The sequence below is a fragment of the Nylanderia fulva genome, unplaced genomic scaffold, assembly GCF_048542155.1.
Source record: "Nylanderia fulva isolate GAGA-0341 unplaced genomic scaffold, ASM4854215v1 Scaffold49, whole genome shotgun sequence".
Taxonomy (NCBI): domain Eukaryota; kingdom Metazoa; phylum Arthropoda; class Insecta; order Hymenoptera; family Formicidae; genus Nylanderia; species Nylanderia fulva.
The window spans coordinates 811884-829704 of record NW_028190576.1 but is presented as its reverse complement, the minus strand read 5'-3'; the positions used below and the strand labels follow the sequence as shown (position 1 = coordinate 829704).

At 32.2% G+C, this 17821-nt stretch overlaps 3 protein-coding genes and 1 long non-coding RNA gene across 8 annotated transcripts in view; 2 read left to right on the top strand and 2 right to left on the bottom strand.

Annotated features, from left to right (window-relative positions):
• LOC114940071 (nephrin) overlaps positions 1-7407 on the top strand; it is a 210374-nt gene extending 202967 nt beyond the window's left edge. The window contains exons 13-15 of one of the 2 annotated variants that reach the window (XM_029314553.2): positions 3489-3728; positions 5470-5582; positions 7040-7407. In XM_029314553.2, the coding sequence (XP_029170386.2) occupies positions 3489-3728; positions 5470-5582; positions 7040-7108 (422 nt within the window). In that variant the 3' untranslated portion in view covers positions 7109-7407. The remainder of the gene's footprint in view (positions 1-3488; positions 3729-5469; positions 5583-7039) is intronic. The other variant, XM_085486892.1, reaches the window with a different exon arrangement.
• Positions 1-13136, bottom strand: part of LOC146721384 (uncharacterized) — a 214413-nt gene extending 201277 nt beyond the window's left edge. For both annotated transcript variants that reach the window (XR_014925682.1, XR_014925681.1), the window contains exons 1-2: positions 12418-13136; positions 9916-10127 (exon numbers count right to left, since the gene is read on the bottom strand). This is a non-coding gene — a long non-coding RNA (uncharacterized LOC146721384). The remainder of the gene's footprint in view (positions 1-9915; positions 10128-12417) is intronic.
• On the top strand, positions 12837-15816 carry Trax (Translin associated factor X). Its single transcript, XM_029314550.2, has 2 exons — positions 12837-12959; positions 13743-15816. Exons 1-2 carry the CDS (start codon positions 12947-12949, stop codon positions 14594-14596), a joined length of 867 nt encoding a protein of 288 aa, XP_029170383.1. The 5' UTR covers positions 12837-12946; the 3' UTR covers positions 14597-15816.
• LOC114940070 (uncharacterized) lies at positions 14881-17004 on the bottom strand. 3 transcript variants are annotated; one of them, XM_085486894.1, is made up of 6 exons: positions 16937-17004; positions 16587-16661; positions 16170-16346; positions 15891-16099; positions 15493-15819; positions 14881-15396 (listed from the first exon to the last, which is right to left on the bottom strand). In XM_085486894.1, the coding sequence occupies exons 2-6, from the start codon at positions 16644-16646 to the stop codon at positions 15069-15071; spliced, it is 1101 nt and encodes a 366-aa protein (XP_085343020.1). In that variant the 5' UTR covers positions 16647-16661; positions 16937-17004; the 3' UTR covers positions 14881-15068. The 3 variants fall into 3 exon arrangements, with proteins under 3 accessions (XP_085343020.1, XP_085343019.1, XP_085343021.1); XM_085486893.1 differs by having other exon boundaries at positions 16900-16992; XM_085486895.1 differs by lacking the exon at positions 16937-17004 and having other exon boundaries at positions 16170-16352; positions 16587-16653.
• Positions 17005-17821: the final 817 nt, after the last annotated feature.

The following is a 17821-nucleotide window of genomic DNA, read 5'->3' as shown; positions in this document are numbered from 1 at the left end:
GTTAGTAGAAATTTATCATGCATTCATACAGACAGATACACACACACACATATACATCACACATTTTAAAAGGTATATACAATAATAGAAATAAATGTCATATAAAATCAAAATAAATTTAAAAAATCATATGGTATAAATTTTTTTTTAATAAAATTATACGTGCAATTATAAAAATAAAATCAAAATTGCATATTAAAAAAGAATTTCTGCTAGAAAAAAATGCGTATACTATAAAAATATATTATTCATAAAAAAACACGGATTAAAGCAGCGATAATATACGGATTTGCGTTTTTTTTTTTTGCTCTTCGCATGTTTATGAGGAACAATCACGTTAAGTTTTACCCTTCAATTTGAATAGCTGTGACGCCATCTCAACCGGAAATACTAGCGGCGACATGCAAATGATCCCTGTTGAACAGTTCGGCACGCGTGCGGACGCGCACCAGATCAACCCTGGTCGAGCTCGTTGCCGGTTTCGCTGAAACATGCGCGATCGACCCTCGCGGAAAATTTATGAGCGTCAAAATTTATGAGCCATTATTATGCATTCTGCTTTCCGCCGCGTCTGCATCACGCCCCCGCTCTCCCATCATTTTCTAGACACCCGTTAGAAGCATAATTCTCTAATCGAAAGTGATCGTCGCTTTCGTTAATTCAGGGCAATCGAAAAACGTTCGAACACGAAGATACGATAAGAATAAATCTACAAATGTAACTTCTGAATTATGCATAATTGATTTTACATACCAGAAGAAATTCGATCGCAGCGTATTTTCAATGCTAGAGTAACGATCAATTAAAATTCTATTAATATAAAGCTAAAATATAAAAGGTTTTAATAATTTTTTCAGAATTTTATTTTTTCTCCAATTATTAGTCAAAACTTTTGAATCGACAACACTATGTTGTTTGAAAATTCTTCTTTAAATTTTAAAATTTTTTGATTTATCAATTATTTTCAAGTAAAATATATAAAATTAATTAATCAATCAAAAAATTCTAAAATTTAAGGAAGATCAAAAAACCATAATGTCGATTTAAAATTTTTAACTAACAATTAAATTGTGGCAAAAATTAAATTCTGAAAAAAGTTGTTAAAACCTGTAATATTTAATTATATTTTAGCTTTATGTGCACGTATACATAGATGGGAAAAGTGGAGTCGTATTTAAGCACTGATATTCGCTGTTTCGTAACTTGTCGAGAGGATCGTCAATTATCAGTAGCGAATATCATGAAAGCGGGACATAGATCGCATTCCACGGTCTCATTTTAACGTAGTTGAATAGTAAAAGGATGCGGCTTTTTGTTACTGTTACGGGAAGGAGCGTGTTTTCTCTTTGGTCCGTGATAGGTTGTCTTCCTTTAATGTGTTTCCTCGATGCTTTGTTCGCATTCAATTACGCCTCCTAACCAATGGCGCAGAATAGACGCACTTTGTGCTTTGTTAATTAGCATTTAACTGAAACTTGATTGTTAATTGGAAACAAATTAGCTGGCCGGTTGTTTGCATCGTGCCGATGCGACGCACAACTTCAATGGATACTTGTTTACAAGGCGATCGAATTACAACCCTCGCTGTGCGATACTTGCAATTTATACCAAGTGCTGTGGAAATTGTACTTCGATTAATCTAATCGAGTTTTCATTAACGAAAACCTTGAGATCGTAGTAGTTTTTATTTTTTTAGCAATTGACAAAAAAGAGAGGATTTTGAGTCACATTTTTATAAAATTGTGTCGATCAAGATAATAATATTCTTCTCTACCTAATTTTAAAATTTTAACTTGAGATTTAATTATCAAGATGTTTAATTTTGAAAATTTTTTGAGATTATGAAACAAAGTTCTTTGGCTAAAAATGTATAAGTTGGAATAGTAGGAATCCCGGTATATTCTACGTAATCTTCTGATTGCAAACGTGACATATCTAGAATCTTCGGTTAATTTCAAGCAGACTTTAATAGAATCTTAATATAAAAGCTTTAGCTATTCGCAAAGTGCGGTAAATTGTGTATGGGATACTTTCAAACTACGTAGCAATTAAAATTTGGTAAAATTTTCCCGCTTTTATCGCGCAAAAAGTTTCATAAGAGAGAATATGGAAATATCATTTTTTCCATAATTACAGAAAGCACGCGTGTTGCATTATTCCAAAATGTTAAGTTAGCCTTTTTCGAATCAAGTCACAGGAAATTATTGCCGATGGGATTTTTGCCGAGTAAATCAGCCTTTATCGGGGAGAGAGAGAGAGAGAGAGCTTTAGCCGAAGAAGAGCAGTAATTTCGAGACGCCCGGTGTATATCACGCTCGCACACGTACACGCACACCCGTTCCGCGGTTTAAAGCCGAATGATTAACGACGGCGCGGAAACGACGCGGGCGTCGGGCGCGTCGTTCCCGCAGAACCGGAGCTATTCCTAATCCGCACAGCTCTCAGACTCCCTCTCTCTTGCCTGTTCTTGCGCCTCGTAAAGCGAGCGACTCACAAATCAGCCGCAGCGTTAGGCCACCGTAATGCAACCTGCCACGAAGTTCGGTACGATCGACTCCAACGCCGTGCCTTAATTGGAAACAGATTACGGCTCGTGCCGAGCGAAGGTCCGCAGGAACCTGCCGAGAACGAGAGATGTCGGACAGGTAAATTGGAACGCTCGCTCGCGTCTGATCCGCGGTTGACCGCAACTACTGCGCGAAATCTTAAGCAGGCGAACGTATATATACGCGAATGTAGCGATTTGTCGAGCGGAAGGAACATAAGAGAAACAGACGTTAAATGGATTGATTGATTGATTAATGAAAGGAGCTAAAAGAGAAATGTTACTATTTATGATCGAAAAAAGAACGTACACGGAAAAAGAATTAGCTACTATAGCTAAATTTTAACTTTATGTTTCTATACTGCAACCTGAATATTAATTATCATGCCTCAATTTCAACTGTGGTAACTAATACTTTTTAGCTGTAATTTAACGGGGAAATGATACAGTTGAAAAATATTAGCTGTTATAATTAAAATTTAGGCATGATAACTAAATTTTGTATTTAATATAGGGATAGCAAACCAATTTTTTTTCTGTACTTGATAGAAGCGTATATCAAAGAAAAGAAATTTTCAAATATATATGAGTACAGTATTAATTATTGAGACAATGATTGATGAAAGAAGGAAATATTGATTTCCTTCGATAATTGATATTGTGATCGTAACAATAATTTGTCAGTGACGATGGAGATGAAGGATTAGAAAGACAATAGTGATACCAGCATTTAATATATGACAATATATGATAACATTACATATATAATAAATAATAAATAAAAAATATAGTTTCTCTCCGTATGATCTATTACTAGTAGATATATACGACGCGCATCTAGATTGACAACCCTATTACATAAGAGTTGCCCGAAGGAGATTGCCACCACGTGGGATACATTATTTATGGACTGGTGGGACTAGAGTAGAGATTTCGTTCACAGGCGAATCGACGTCCTCGGTCGATATGTCACCGATCTTGATTGGACTTGGTGGCACAGCGACCGGTTTGGGGTTAATCGTGACCGGTGTACTAATGGCGCTCTGGAGGAGGCACGCGGCCACCCCAGCGAAGCCGAAGCCACCCCAGCAGCCTAGCATTGCGACTTTCGCGGGAAAGGGCGAGGAGGAGGACGGCAATCCGGATCTTATACCTACAACGGCCTTGACCAATCATCTCACCGGTAAGTTTGCCCAATTAATCGTGTTCGATAATTGATAAAAAAATTGCCGTAAAAAATAAATTAAATTAAGACACTTGAGACACAGAAATTGATTTGTAAAATTTAGAATAGGTATTTCAAGAATGTTCGTACTTTCTTTTTTATTCATCTCCAATCTTGCAATGTATTAATTTAAAAAATTGCATGAGATTTTAATTCGAGAAAACATTACAATGGATGAAGAAAGATAAATCTCGGAATTTTTTAACAGTTGTGTAATTTTGTATAAGAAGAAAATCTCCCGTCCCAATCTCTTTTAATTCGTTAACTTTTTACAATTAGTAGAATGTTCGTGAAACATTGCGAGAAAATTCATTGTATCAAATTACAAAACGTTGAGATAGGGATTTACCATTTAAATCTTACAAGCGCCCCTTTAAGAAAGGACCGGAGGCATATCATCCGGGCATAACCGGCCATCTCATTCGGTGAATTTCTACTTAGACTGATGAAACTGCCGCATTTATACGAGAATTTCAAGAATATCGGGTTTTGCCTTAGACAGGATAGCGTGCATTAATGATACTCTCAAGAAAATTGCGCATATGGTACACCGACAGCTTTGGCGTATCGGCATATGCATACACACGAAGCATGGGAATATATGCATATGCATACGTATACACATAGGAATACGTATGCGTTCTGTATAATCTATGCGGAAGAGGATTGTATCTATTATATATAGGTAGTTTCAAAATAGGCAAAGTGTTTCACTCAGCAATTTTAGATCACAGTCTCATTTCTCGAGATTCAAAATATAATATATTATCACGGGGAAAAATTAGCTACTATAGCTAAAGTTTAACTGTCCCTATATTACACATAAAATTTTGATTAATATTTTTAGCTTTAGAATTTTCTGTTAAACTATAGCTAAAAAATATTAATTAACATAGCTAAAATTTAGACATGATAACTAAATTTTAGATTGTAATATAAGGGCAGCTATAATTTTAAAGTTATGATAGCTATTTTTTTCGTGTAATTATAACTTAAATTAATATTTTTTAAAGAATTAAATATACGCATTATGATAAAAAATAATTACACTGAACCTATATAAATGTCGAATTCGTGAAACATGTATAAAAATAAATTCCTATTATATTCATTTAAAACCTCAAATTTTCACTGATATTTAAATCAATTATAACTATGATATAATATTCCTTATAATTTAATAAATATATTTTGTGAAAATTAAATTCATACATAAAATGATACATATAATATAAAATTTTAATATTTCATATTTTCCACAAAATTTAGCAGTAATTGAATGAAAATATTGAATAATCATAGTATTACAGCAACATGCTTCGAATGAAATATTCGCCAGTCAGGTAGCAAATACAGATTATTCGAAGGATAAGAAAACACTTTGCTATTTTTTTTTTATTGTTATCGATAAACTCTCAAATGCGGTTTCTCAGTTTTCCCCGCAATGTCCGAAATAGAAGCATTTCCCCCCGATACTTCCGGACATCTTCAATTTCCCTTCGCAAGCCGTGAAACTTTCGGCTTTCGCAAACAAAACAGTAAGGAGCAATTGAGAGTGCCGCCTCTCGCGAGAAGGAAGCGAGCTAAAGTTGCTAAAGTTGCCACTAAGAGAGAAGTTCAAAATACTTTACGAAATCCGCGAGCTTACTTCAAACCGATTATACGATTGACGCTAAATCCGTCCCGGCACTTCTTCCAGACAGAAAGCTTCCTCGTTACGGGTCTCTACCACGAAGACCACGTCAACTGGAAGGACGTGAAATGTCCCACGATGTCCTAGAAGATTCAGATTATCCGAGAGCATCGCCGAATGTGAGTAATCCGATAAGGCATTAGTTCCTAAATTTTAAAGGCTAGCCTCTTAGGAGAAAATACTTTTAAATGCCAAGAAATACTTTTAAATGCCAAGATTCTCCAAAGCAAAAAAAATCAATAGTGAAACTGTGCCAGAATTGGAGTTAAGTATTTTTTTATGAGATTTTCTGATATCCATCTCTAATCATTTAAATCAAAGCAAATTGCTTTGCAAAAATCTAATTAAAATATATAAAACATAAATGTTTTTTATTAGAGTAATTTAAAAAATTGCATGCTTTTATACATATAAAATGTCTTTTGTGATATGTTTTTAAAGTAAAGCAATAGATAAATGTGAAAATTTTTTAAATATTTAAAAAAGTGCGAAATTGTAGAATTTTATAGGATTCTCTGATTTTAAAAATTTAGAGTGAATGCATATATCTATATATGTGCCTTCTTAATAATTCCAAACACAGAAAACTTTCACACTTTTAAATTTGATACGATTTATTTTACGATTCTACTTATCGCTTGTTTTCTTGCAAGTCAGATTTAGTAAGCGAGAAAACGTGTCCATTGTGTCTGACGCATTTATTCTGGATAAGGAAAAAATATAATTATGTCGAGATATAGTATTATAATTTATTATGTGTTTGTCATTAAATTTCAACTATTTTGAAAATATGCTGAAATATTTAAAGTTATAAAATATTTCTTTTTTTTGTTCTTTTCTACGAAAATGTCACTTTATTGGACTCGATAAATTATGTAAATTCTATATTGTATAAAATGTGGATTTCTTAAAGAATAAATTTGATGTAATTTGTTTTTAATGAATATATAGTTTGTGTGCATAATGATTGCAATAAGGTTTATTTATCGGGAATGTATACTTTTCAATTTTGAATTTTGTCATCGTATCGAAAATTCGTGAGATACGTCGCCGACGATATATGTATATTATTCTATAGTATTATAAAAATATCCGTAAAAATACGTGCTATAAAAATTCCATACTGGTCCAAGTAAATAAAAAGATAAGTTTTCTGCGGATAGATCAAATTCAATTCCCGGTCGTCGCTTCTACATTTTTCTAAGTGGTATCGTATATTTCCATCGAGACAGGTCTTTTAACCCGTAGACAAATGTCTTTCAAACTCGATTCAACCCGGCAATAGTCATCGATATCATATCGAATATCAATAGTATCATAATGTACGAATAGGTATTTCTTTGCACATATTTTTCTCTTATATTTTTTTTAATACAATTTAAAAAAAAATTTTTTTTTAAATAAAATTGTTAATAATTTTGTTAGCTTACAAAATTCAAATTCTGCTGTGCAAAATCTTAATATCGAAATATTTCTCGCTCACGATCACACAATCTGACAATAATTTTATTGTCTGTAATCTCTTTTATCTTTTACTTTCACTTTAATTCTATTTTTATCTCTCGGTCTACTTCAGACATTCTACAGTCTCCAAAGGCCGCACTCGGAGTCGATCAGCAGGAGTATTCAGGAGAGCTGCATTTAAGGGTCAAACACCGGGACATTAAGAGAAGTGGGCGGTCGGCGCGACGTTCTAGACGGATGGATGGGAAGCTGCAGACGTCTGCTGCATCACCTAACTTCCGGATCGTCGACTATCGTTCAACAGGGTATAGCAGGCCCCTAGACCATGGCTGATGGAGACTGTAGACTGGGAGGTGAAGGAGATGAAGCCACACGCTTCTGCGCGCGTTTAAGCGTACCAAAGACATTTATATAGCCACTTGATTCACACTACGCCTTTGTAAATATTGTATATAAATAAAACACATCAATTTCGTGTTATATCCTTTCTATACTGGCTCTCATTTTTATCCGCGACGATCATCATTTTTATCATTTTTATAGATATGCGAATCATTTTTTTGTGAAACGTATTATTAATCAATTTTTCGCGAAGCAATAAGATGTAAAATAAAAGATTTTTTTATCTAATTACATATAAAAATTACTATATAAATGTATTTGGATTAAAAAATAATATAACAAAATTTTGGAATATTGTATATGTGCATATTTATGCATAAACGAGAGAAAGAGAATGCAAAATAACAGTAGGTCATAATATTTTTAGAATTATATCAAATTTTAAAAATATTATTTTGCTGACCTACTATTATTTTGCATATCTTTTAGACTTTTAGATTTTTAAATCTGACCGTGTTAACATTGCATTCAATTTTTCTAAATTTTATGAAAACCTATAGATTACTTTTTTTTATTTTTTTCTTATTTTTTTGTCTGCCATCGAATTTTTCAAAGAGATATTAGTCTCGTAAATTGTAAAGCGAGATCGCGTGGAAAATCTGGCGTTTATCTTACACAAACGCGCGAACTTATCTACTTATTCAAAGATTCTCCTCTCTTTTGCCGCTTTTATGGGGCAATACACGTTTTCTTCCTGCGGGCGGCGACAGTGTGGCGTATACGCGTTATCCTGCAAAGAAAAGCGCAACGAGAGCGGCATCATGAAGTAAATCGCATAAAGCATAACTGCATCGCGGCGAGGAACTAGCAACATCTTCCCGATCTCTTTTCATGCCGCCCTTCCTGGCTGTGAAGCAAGAATCTACTTGAACGCGTTTTTCTCTCCTGAGGGCTCTTATTCGGTTCTTTTATTTTCCCGTTGAACCGTCTTGATGGTTCATTGCTGTTAAATGCGTGGATAGTTATTGCCGTAATTCAATTATTCATGACACATAGCGTTAGTTGGCACGGAATATTATGTCGAGAATTTCTTATTTTCTAAGATCTAATTTTCTGATTAATTTATGGATAAATTTGTCTTAATTAAAATGTTTGAAGCAATAGAATTTTTGTATATATGTATGTTAAAAATATCAGGGAAAAATGTTATCAGGGAAAAATATTTATATATCTTTTACGTTCAACAAATGACATAAACTATGATATATTTGAGATTTATTGGAAATATAGCACTTTAAAGTGGCTGAGTTTCAAGCTATATTTTAAACTGAGCACGTAATTGGCCATTGAAGATGCAAAGTACATCGTCTGCCATTCGCATGCATTATCCCTTCTTCTCTTTACTCTGCTTCGATCTGCGTTTAAACATCCTTTACCTATCTGAATAATAACGGATAAAAGCGTGCGATAGATATAAGTACAATAGTTTTCAATCAATCGATTGCAAATTAATTAATAGACACATGGATTCATATTTACACACACACATACACGGGCGCGTGCTGTGTATGAAAAATTTATATATTAAAAAATGTATGTTTATTTAATAGATTAATTAATTGGAAAAATAAAAAGGATCAGAATCACACTCTGCAGCGAGAATAAATATCCTGAATCGCGCGTGAGGTGACGACCCTTCTGAAGGAGTTAGACGTATAAATCGCGTGAGGATCAAGACCAAACTCAAACAACGAATTTGGAAGATCCGAGCAAGAGTTTAATCCTTCGAGCGATTACGGCTTAAAATACACTGTGACATTGGCTTGGCTATAACTGGCGCTTCTGGTTCTACCGTTACATCTTAGAACTAAAACTTTTATGATTTCACGTTTGGCCGCGTTTAAGTTTGCGCGTACAAACTCGCTCAACAACCGTCGCGAGTGTCTGCCGTGGTACATTTACATGCTCAAAACTCTATATATGCAAACTTACATCTTGCCGCGAGTCTACTCCGGAAAGCGCAAGCACTGCCTGCAGAGTTCATCGCAATTTTTAAAAAAACTGATATCTAGCAAAGTATTCGTAGAAAAATGATCAATTTACAATTCGTTTATATTTCCGAAAAATCAAAAATTAAACTTTAAATTATATATGTTATTTGTACGTGAAGTATTTGTAATATTTTAAAAGAGATTTCAAAATCCTTTATTTATGCAAAAAGTCTTATGGTACTGTAGTATTCATAGGACTTTGAAAAGAACGCATCCTTATTCTTTTGGTACATACAAACGCGCCGCACCTTCAAATGCCGCGAGCATTTTTGTGTCGAAGAAATACCCTTGCAAAATCCATGGCATGCGTATAAATCATCCTTACAATTTCAACCGCGAATAAAAACTTTGTTAAACGATGCGGACATAAATCATCGGCGAGAGGAAGTCGGCGAAGTTTCCTTCAAAACTGGCGAAAGATAATTTATATGCAGAGGTACGCGAGTTGCGCGGTACCAGACGCTAATTGGAGGCGGCGTTTATCAATCTCTATTGCGATGCAACGCAATCAGCGGGCGAATGGTCTATCGTTCGGGAAAAGATCCCTTGAAATCTCCAGAATAGATGTGGAGTTTGCAATGTAATTTACTCTTACCTGATTCTGTCCGCGCAGAGATGTGGTTTTCCTAATTTTTCTTATCGCAGAGATTACAGGATCAGGCAGTCGACGAATGTCGCGCAGAAAAATCCCAGTGTCGAATAGATACGTCCTCGGGCTGGTCTCTCGGGAGGATAAGAAAAACACTTTCAAGCACAGTACTTTCATTACACGTAACCAGCTGGTGCGATCAAACAGCTCTTCGGTACCTGTAATTTATTATAATATTAAAATAATTATCTATGTAATAAAATATTATACATTTATAAAACATAATAAATATAATATAACACAAATAAATACATTATAAAATAAAGTAAAAATATTTAAAATATAAAGTTTATTATTTATTTCAAAATTATTGGTAAAAAATATATTAATATTAATGATAATTAATATATTAATGAATAATTATGATTCATATCACTAATTAATTTATTTATCTTCAAATATTTTTTAATAATTTTATTAGACAATTTATTATCTAAAAAAAAATCTACATAATTTATTATTTCTTTGTACATATATATATATATAATATTAATTTAAAATAACTTATATTTCTAATTAGTTTATAGTAGTTTTGTTATCTGTTAATTAAAATAAGAAAGAGCAGTAATTTCAATTTTGTAATTTAATTAATATTTCTAATTTAATAATATATAACTTCATCTATTATTATAACCATAGAATTGTAACCACATAACATGAAATATAATTTTATTAAATTTACTATCATATACGATATCAATAATATTCCAACAACTCAGGTAAACAATCTACAAATATCTACCTATTTATTTATATATTCTGCTAATTAGCTGTATGGTTAATAATTAATATCAAATATATGTATATTGTATATATAAATAATTTTAATAAATTTGATAAAAGGCTGTTAAGAGTTCTGCTCTTAACAGCCTTTTATCAAATTTATTATAATTTACGAAGAGCCTTGACTTACTATTGATAAATAATTTTATTTCATCCTCTTCACTGTTTATTTTTTTTTAAGACTAACTCTTGAAATTAGTAACTAAAAATGAAAAAATTCACTTTAATATATCTTAATTTTGAATTTATATGAAAATTAGAAAAAAAAATTTAAATAAGCAAATATAGGGGCAGATAAAAGAGAGAAAATTGAAGCGAGGAGAGCTACACAATTATAAAGACAATCTCTCTATTTTCGAAAATTAAAAATTCAATATTTCATGAAATAAATTTCCTATCAACTCATTTAATTTTTATTAAAAAATATTATAAGAAAGAAATTATTTGACCAATAAATCTTTATACAATCCTTGAATATATATATCTAGAAGAGAACACGGTAATCTATTCTGCCAAATAAATTACTACCGTTCCTCGAATGCTATCAGGGAAGCTCGAGCTTCATTATCTATCGGCTTCTCGGTGTGTGTAGTCTTTCCTTAAATTCTTAGAGAGTTTGCCGAGTTGACCGAGGGATCCTCGTTACGGTTATTTACCGAAGACCGGTACTGATTAATTCCAAACCATTCCCCTCGTTCCTCATCCCTACTGAATTCTACGCCGGACATTGTATCCAACCCCGAGCACTACCCTCAATCTTGCTCTCCGGCCTTCGCTTGTTCGGTATTTGCGGTCAATAGATTCAGAACTACATTCGCATGTCTGGTACAAATATTTTCTACAAATAAGATTTGAAGGACATTTCGGGGAAAGTTTCGAAAGGTTTCCAATCTTCTCGATTCGTGAAACTTGCTGTAAATGTTCCGAATAACTTGAATAGATCGTATTTTTTAAAAAGAGATCTGAAAACTATTTATTAAAAACGGGATAATGTTAAATTTTAATGTCAGTTGTAAAAAAAATCAGTTTGCTACCATGTTAATTGCATAAATGTCGAATATTTTCTCTTTATTCAAAGAGTAATTTTATTTTAGAAAATAATTGGATTCGAGCTAATTATATTTTTAATTTTTTAATAAATATATAATTAATCGTATTTTAATTTTAATATGAAATTTAATTTTAATATGTAAAAGATATTTATTTGTGATGCTTATATAATATTTGTTAATATAACATTTCCTCTGTTAATTTTGAATAATATTTAAAATATAAAAATAAAATATTCTCTCTCTCTCATTTTTTCTTTCTTTAAATTTTAACTAACGTTTTATAAATATTTTAATTAAAATTAGTAATCATTTCATAAATGGTTGTGATACTTGGAAAAAATATTTACTATATTTCGTTTCCGCTTAAATATTAGCGTTCTATATCCGTTTAAAATGATTTCTATTCTAAAATACACGTGCCGACAAAGTAGATGAATTAAAAAAGTTATATGGCACATTACACACAAGCTGCTCATCTAAGTATGAAGAACATCAGTAAGGTTGCGTTCTTCAACAAACTTAAAGTCAATTTTTTTTTTAATAAAAGTTTGATCGGTGGTCATCGTTCTTCGTTCTTTTCTAACTTTTGACATAGAATACTTTAATAACCTACCCTCGCAAATTAAGTTTTCAAAGTTCGTGTCTCTCTTGCTTTCTCTTTCCCTTTCTTTCTCTCTCTCTCTTTCTTTCAGTAAATTCGGAGACCAAATATTGAAATAACAAAAAGAACCGAGATTTCTTCTGTTTGCACTAATTCTCGATATCAAAGAATAATTATTTTCATTGCCGCTATCGTTACGTTTATTATCGACTTTGCAAAATATTAACAGAACAAACAACACAGATATTTATACGATCTCGATAACTCCGGCACAAAAAACCGTTTTCCACTTTCCACGCCACGAATGCAATGAATGTATTCATTTACCACACTTCGAAACTATCGAATATGTATTGTTCGATATATCGAATCGACATATCGACTACATACAGTAGCGACATCTATCGTTGTAGAGCATCCAGACTGATCGAGAACTGCCAAAAGTCGTCTGCTAGCATCATGTCACGTAAAAACAATTTGCAAATCAACTCATATTCTCTATATTATTACTATTAACAAACAATTATCAAGAGAAATCGCAATGTCAGGAAAAGGTAAATTTGTTATACTTCATCTTTTGTTTTATATCCTGTCACATCTTCAGTTTTTGTTAATAATATCAAATCTTCCACATGATAATGATTATCAGCTACATGACAGCTGTCAAAAATTTAGTACATAATAATGATACATACAATTCACTTTTTAAAAACTTTCGAAATTATTTTCAAATTGAGAATCTAAATTTAAATTAATTTTTTTTTATTTCCATGAGAAAATAGGTTATGTCAATGTAGCAGCAAAGCTTATAATTTTCTTATATTAAATTATGCTCTGACATTAAAGATATATTTTTATATATCTCAAATCATGTCAGTGTTTAATACTATTTCATTAAAAAAAATTGGGTTTTAATTAGGAGAAAAGAATTAAATTTATTTTCTATTTGTATTCAAGTTCAAGCTATTTGTTTTTGAAATATAAATATTAAGAAGATATTTTTGTTTCACAAATATTATTTATATGAAAAATATTTGAATTTTATTAAAGCTGCAAATCTTCCAAAAAATATTATTTATATATTGTTTTATTATTATAGTAATCAAACAAATATCTACGTTAGCATTTGAATAATATTGTATTAAGAACTCAATTTCCTGATTTTAAGAGAAATATTTTGTCTTAATTAATTTATTAGGTACTTCACATATTTTTGAAATTTAATTTTTCTTTAGCATTTGTTGCAACAAAATTTCTCTATATATTTATAACTATATATTTAGTTTTTTAAATATTCTGCTATTTTACTATCAACTACAAAATATTGTCGTTTGCAGGAGGGAGAAGACATCGCGGACATTATGATAAGGACAAGATCAATCTGGGTGACAAGGGCAAGGAAGTGGTGGAGAACATAGACGAAAACAATGTTGTAGTACAACAATTTCGCGCTTATGCGGCCGAATTGGACGCCAAACACGACCGTTACGAAAGGATCTTCAAGATCAATCGAGATATAGGCATTGAGAGCAAAAGAATAATCTTTCTGCTACACACTATTGATAAAGAGAGTAAACGGAATGTCGTTCTAGACGCGGCCAAGTCGAGACTGGATAACATGGCTCAGAAACTATTCAGAGATATTGCGGATGAGTTGAACGGTCAAGACGCCTATCAATTCCATAGAGCTTATCGTGCTGGTTTGGAAGAATATGTAGAAGCGCTCACATTTTACAAATATTTGCAAAATAGTGAAATGCAAGATTTGACACAGTTCGAAAAAGCACTAACATATGATACGATTCCAGTCGATTCAACAGAACAGATCATCATTAGAAAAGTCATGGTCACACCGACAGATTACATCCTGGGAATAGCTGACCTAACTGGAGAATTAATGCGGAAGTGTATCAATAACTTAGCTCTGGGTGATATAAGTAGTTGTTATCAGACGTGTAACTTTGTCAGAAAAATATACGTGGCTTTCCTGGGTTACACGAGTGTAGCATTCAGCAATGAAATGAACAAAAAAATCTTCACGCTGAAGCAAAGCCTAACCAAAATGGAGAATGCATGTTATACTATCAAAGTACGAGGATCGGAAATTCCGAAACATATGCTGGCTGATGTTGCTATTGTAGCTGCTGAGGAATACACCACTGAAGATGATGAAGGATATCAAGCATTCTAGTACACAGAACAATGTTTGATTCAAATTATTGTGAATTAATGCAAACTTATCAATCTGATGCAAGATAGAAATAGTTAATCCATAATAATATATATGCTTAATATATATTTGCTTTGGTAAATTAAAAATGGATTAATGTGCTTTAATTTATATAATTAAAATTAATTAAATTAATTGATAAGAACAACGACTGTGAAACTATATTGATTATTCAGATAAAAAATGCATCAGATTAATATATTCATATATTTTTCTGACACAGAATGTAAAAATGTACACGTCAATTGATGTATTATTAACACTTTTATATTCTTTTTCACATTAAAAAAATAGATGCAGGTATAATATTCTAATCCTTCTCAGAGTAGAAAAATAAATATTTGATAATAAAATAACTGAATTACCAATAAAAACATCCATAATTTAAACGTTCTCCAAAATACGTCGAAATCGACGAAGGCAATATTTGTTGTCAGCCTGTTGTGCCATCCTCCCACTCGCTTCTACTTTCGTCGTCTAAGTCATCTGAACTTTCTGTATATACAGACGGTTCGTAATCAGATTCGTCGACGGACTCCTCTGCAGATGAATTGTCGGATGTGATATCGATGATCGCTGAGTGCATTGGGGTGGCAGCTCTTCGACGGCGATGTGGTACACTTGTATGCTTAAATTGCATTTTGTGCTGAGGATTTTTACGATAACACTTTATACCATACGGACACTCTTCTCGACCATCTATCTTTTCGTAATCGGAATCATCAGGATGACTGTAATTGTTCTTGTGATTAGGATTTTTCCTGCAAATAAATTATTAAAAATGTTTCATACTTTTGGCATCGAGATTATATTTAACAAAATTATTTTGAGAGATAACATTGTATTATTTTACTTACCGATAACATCGACCACCGTACATACATTTTTCTCTAGGAGTTCTACCGGCATTTAATGCACTGGTTTGATCCTGACGCGAGGCAACTGGCGAATGAGAATTATTCTGTGTTGGCAAAGCTTGAATTTTGGGTTGATCACTGAAATGAACATTGCAATCCAATTTAATTTTCTTTCCTGCTTCAACATCTGTTGCAGATTTATTCGCTAAGTTAATGTTCTTTGCTTTCCGTTTCTTATCATTCTGTTGCTTGACACAAGGTTCAGTTATTTCTTGATCTGGTGCCATTTTAGAACATGTTGCAGGCATATTACTTCCCTCTAAAGAGCTGAAATTCAAATATGCAAAAAATAAATAATTATGTTCTTATTATTAAATTGATTTTAATGGATATAATACCTTGCAAAATAGATTTCCTGTAAAACTGGAACAGTGCCATCATTGTGCTCACTATTTTCATCATTAACGGAAGAATTCTGATGCTCATTTAACATATCTTTATCACTTTGCACATCAGTCAAAGTTTTACTAGGAGATACAATAGCTTCCACATTGGATGACAAGCATTCTTTCTTACAGTCCACTTCATTACTCAAATTTTCATTAGCCTGTGGAATGTTTTAATATCTTATAGAATTCCTTTCAAACGTCAATTATAATTATATTAATTTCTTGTACTTTTCTCTTTAATATTTGATCATTTTCTTCCATCATGTCTGGTATCGAGATGATCTTAAACCAACATTTATCAGGCAGCAGAGAGCAGACGTCACCTGCCTTTATCGGCACACTACTTCCCAATTTAAGAAATTGCCATCGTGCACATCCAGCTTGTTTCATATAACATGGCACCACCTAATACTGAAAAATGATCTCTATAGAAGACTGACATAACACTAACTCAATATTACGCAGCAATATGTTTGAAAACAGAAAAATAAATTTATATTACACAATTCTACATTATATGAAAATTATTGTACTATAAATCATTGCTATCATTGTTTGTTACTGAATTATCATAGAAATTAATAATGAAAATTAAAATATCAGTAAATATTGTATAAAAGAAACATGCGAAATTAGAGACCTTACCGGACTAATTGTCATTTCATCATTTGGTGACAAATTGATGGTCATAGCATGCTTGAACATTTGGTCATCATTGCACTGCAATGACAGAAATTCGTAAGTTTTGCAAAAGATGCTGCTATGATATGCAAGATTTATATCTTTAATCAATTAATGAATGCACGATGATGTGTGTAATCAAGGATCGCCAATGAAATTGTTAATGATCCGTTTTATTAATTCAAAATTTTATTATATTTTCCTAATAATCTATTTTTCCTATTAAAACAATTGATTGTTTAGAAGTATCTGTATGCAATCGAATACTAATACAAACCAGAATACTGTAAATTATTAATTATGATACAACTTGCATTCCAAATATTAACTGCGCCGCGCGATACTCAATCATCAACGAAACAGTATCGAAGATGCGCATCGAACGATCAAACTTGATAGTTCTGGAGATAATTGAAGAACGATGACATTACCGATCGAAATGTTGTTTATATAAAAAGTACAAGCTACGTGCATCTATTGATTTCTATTATCGAAGCACGTGATCTCGCGACGTCATCAAAGTGGCAAATTTCAAATTTTCAGAGCATAATCTTGAATCATCTGATGAGATCTGAGATTATGTGATTGAAATTACATGTTTTCGTTAGAATACTTCCCTATAATGCTAACTAACTCGATTTTAAGAAAAAGTTCAGAGAGAGTCATGCAAAATTCAATCATCAATTATAATTATTATTATTATTATATAATGTATAATTAATCGATTACAATATTATGAAAAAATCAATCTTTATTGCATTATAAAGAATCTTCCATTGGCAAATCTAATTAGGCACACATATATGCAATAATGTTATTTGCATGATGTCTTATAATTAAATTAATTAACGAATATCCCTCGGTGATGTATAAGAATGATATAACTCACTCCTGTCGCAGCACCTCGGCCGATTATGTTATTTCCGATCTGCAAATTCGCCTTTTGCACCAGGTCATTATCCACCCGCATTATTTGTAGCTTCTTCGTCATAATGAATTTTCCAGGAAATGAATGCTTTACGGAACCATTCGGACATTTCCAGACTGTCACCAGAGAAATTTCTATCGTACAATCTATATCTAAAAAAAAAAGACTACAGCAACTTTTAACAGATCAATATGCGCATTCTGGATACGTGATTGGCTGTAGAATTATAATAATTTCAATATTACTTTTTGAAAATACCTTGAAACATATC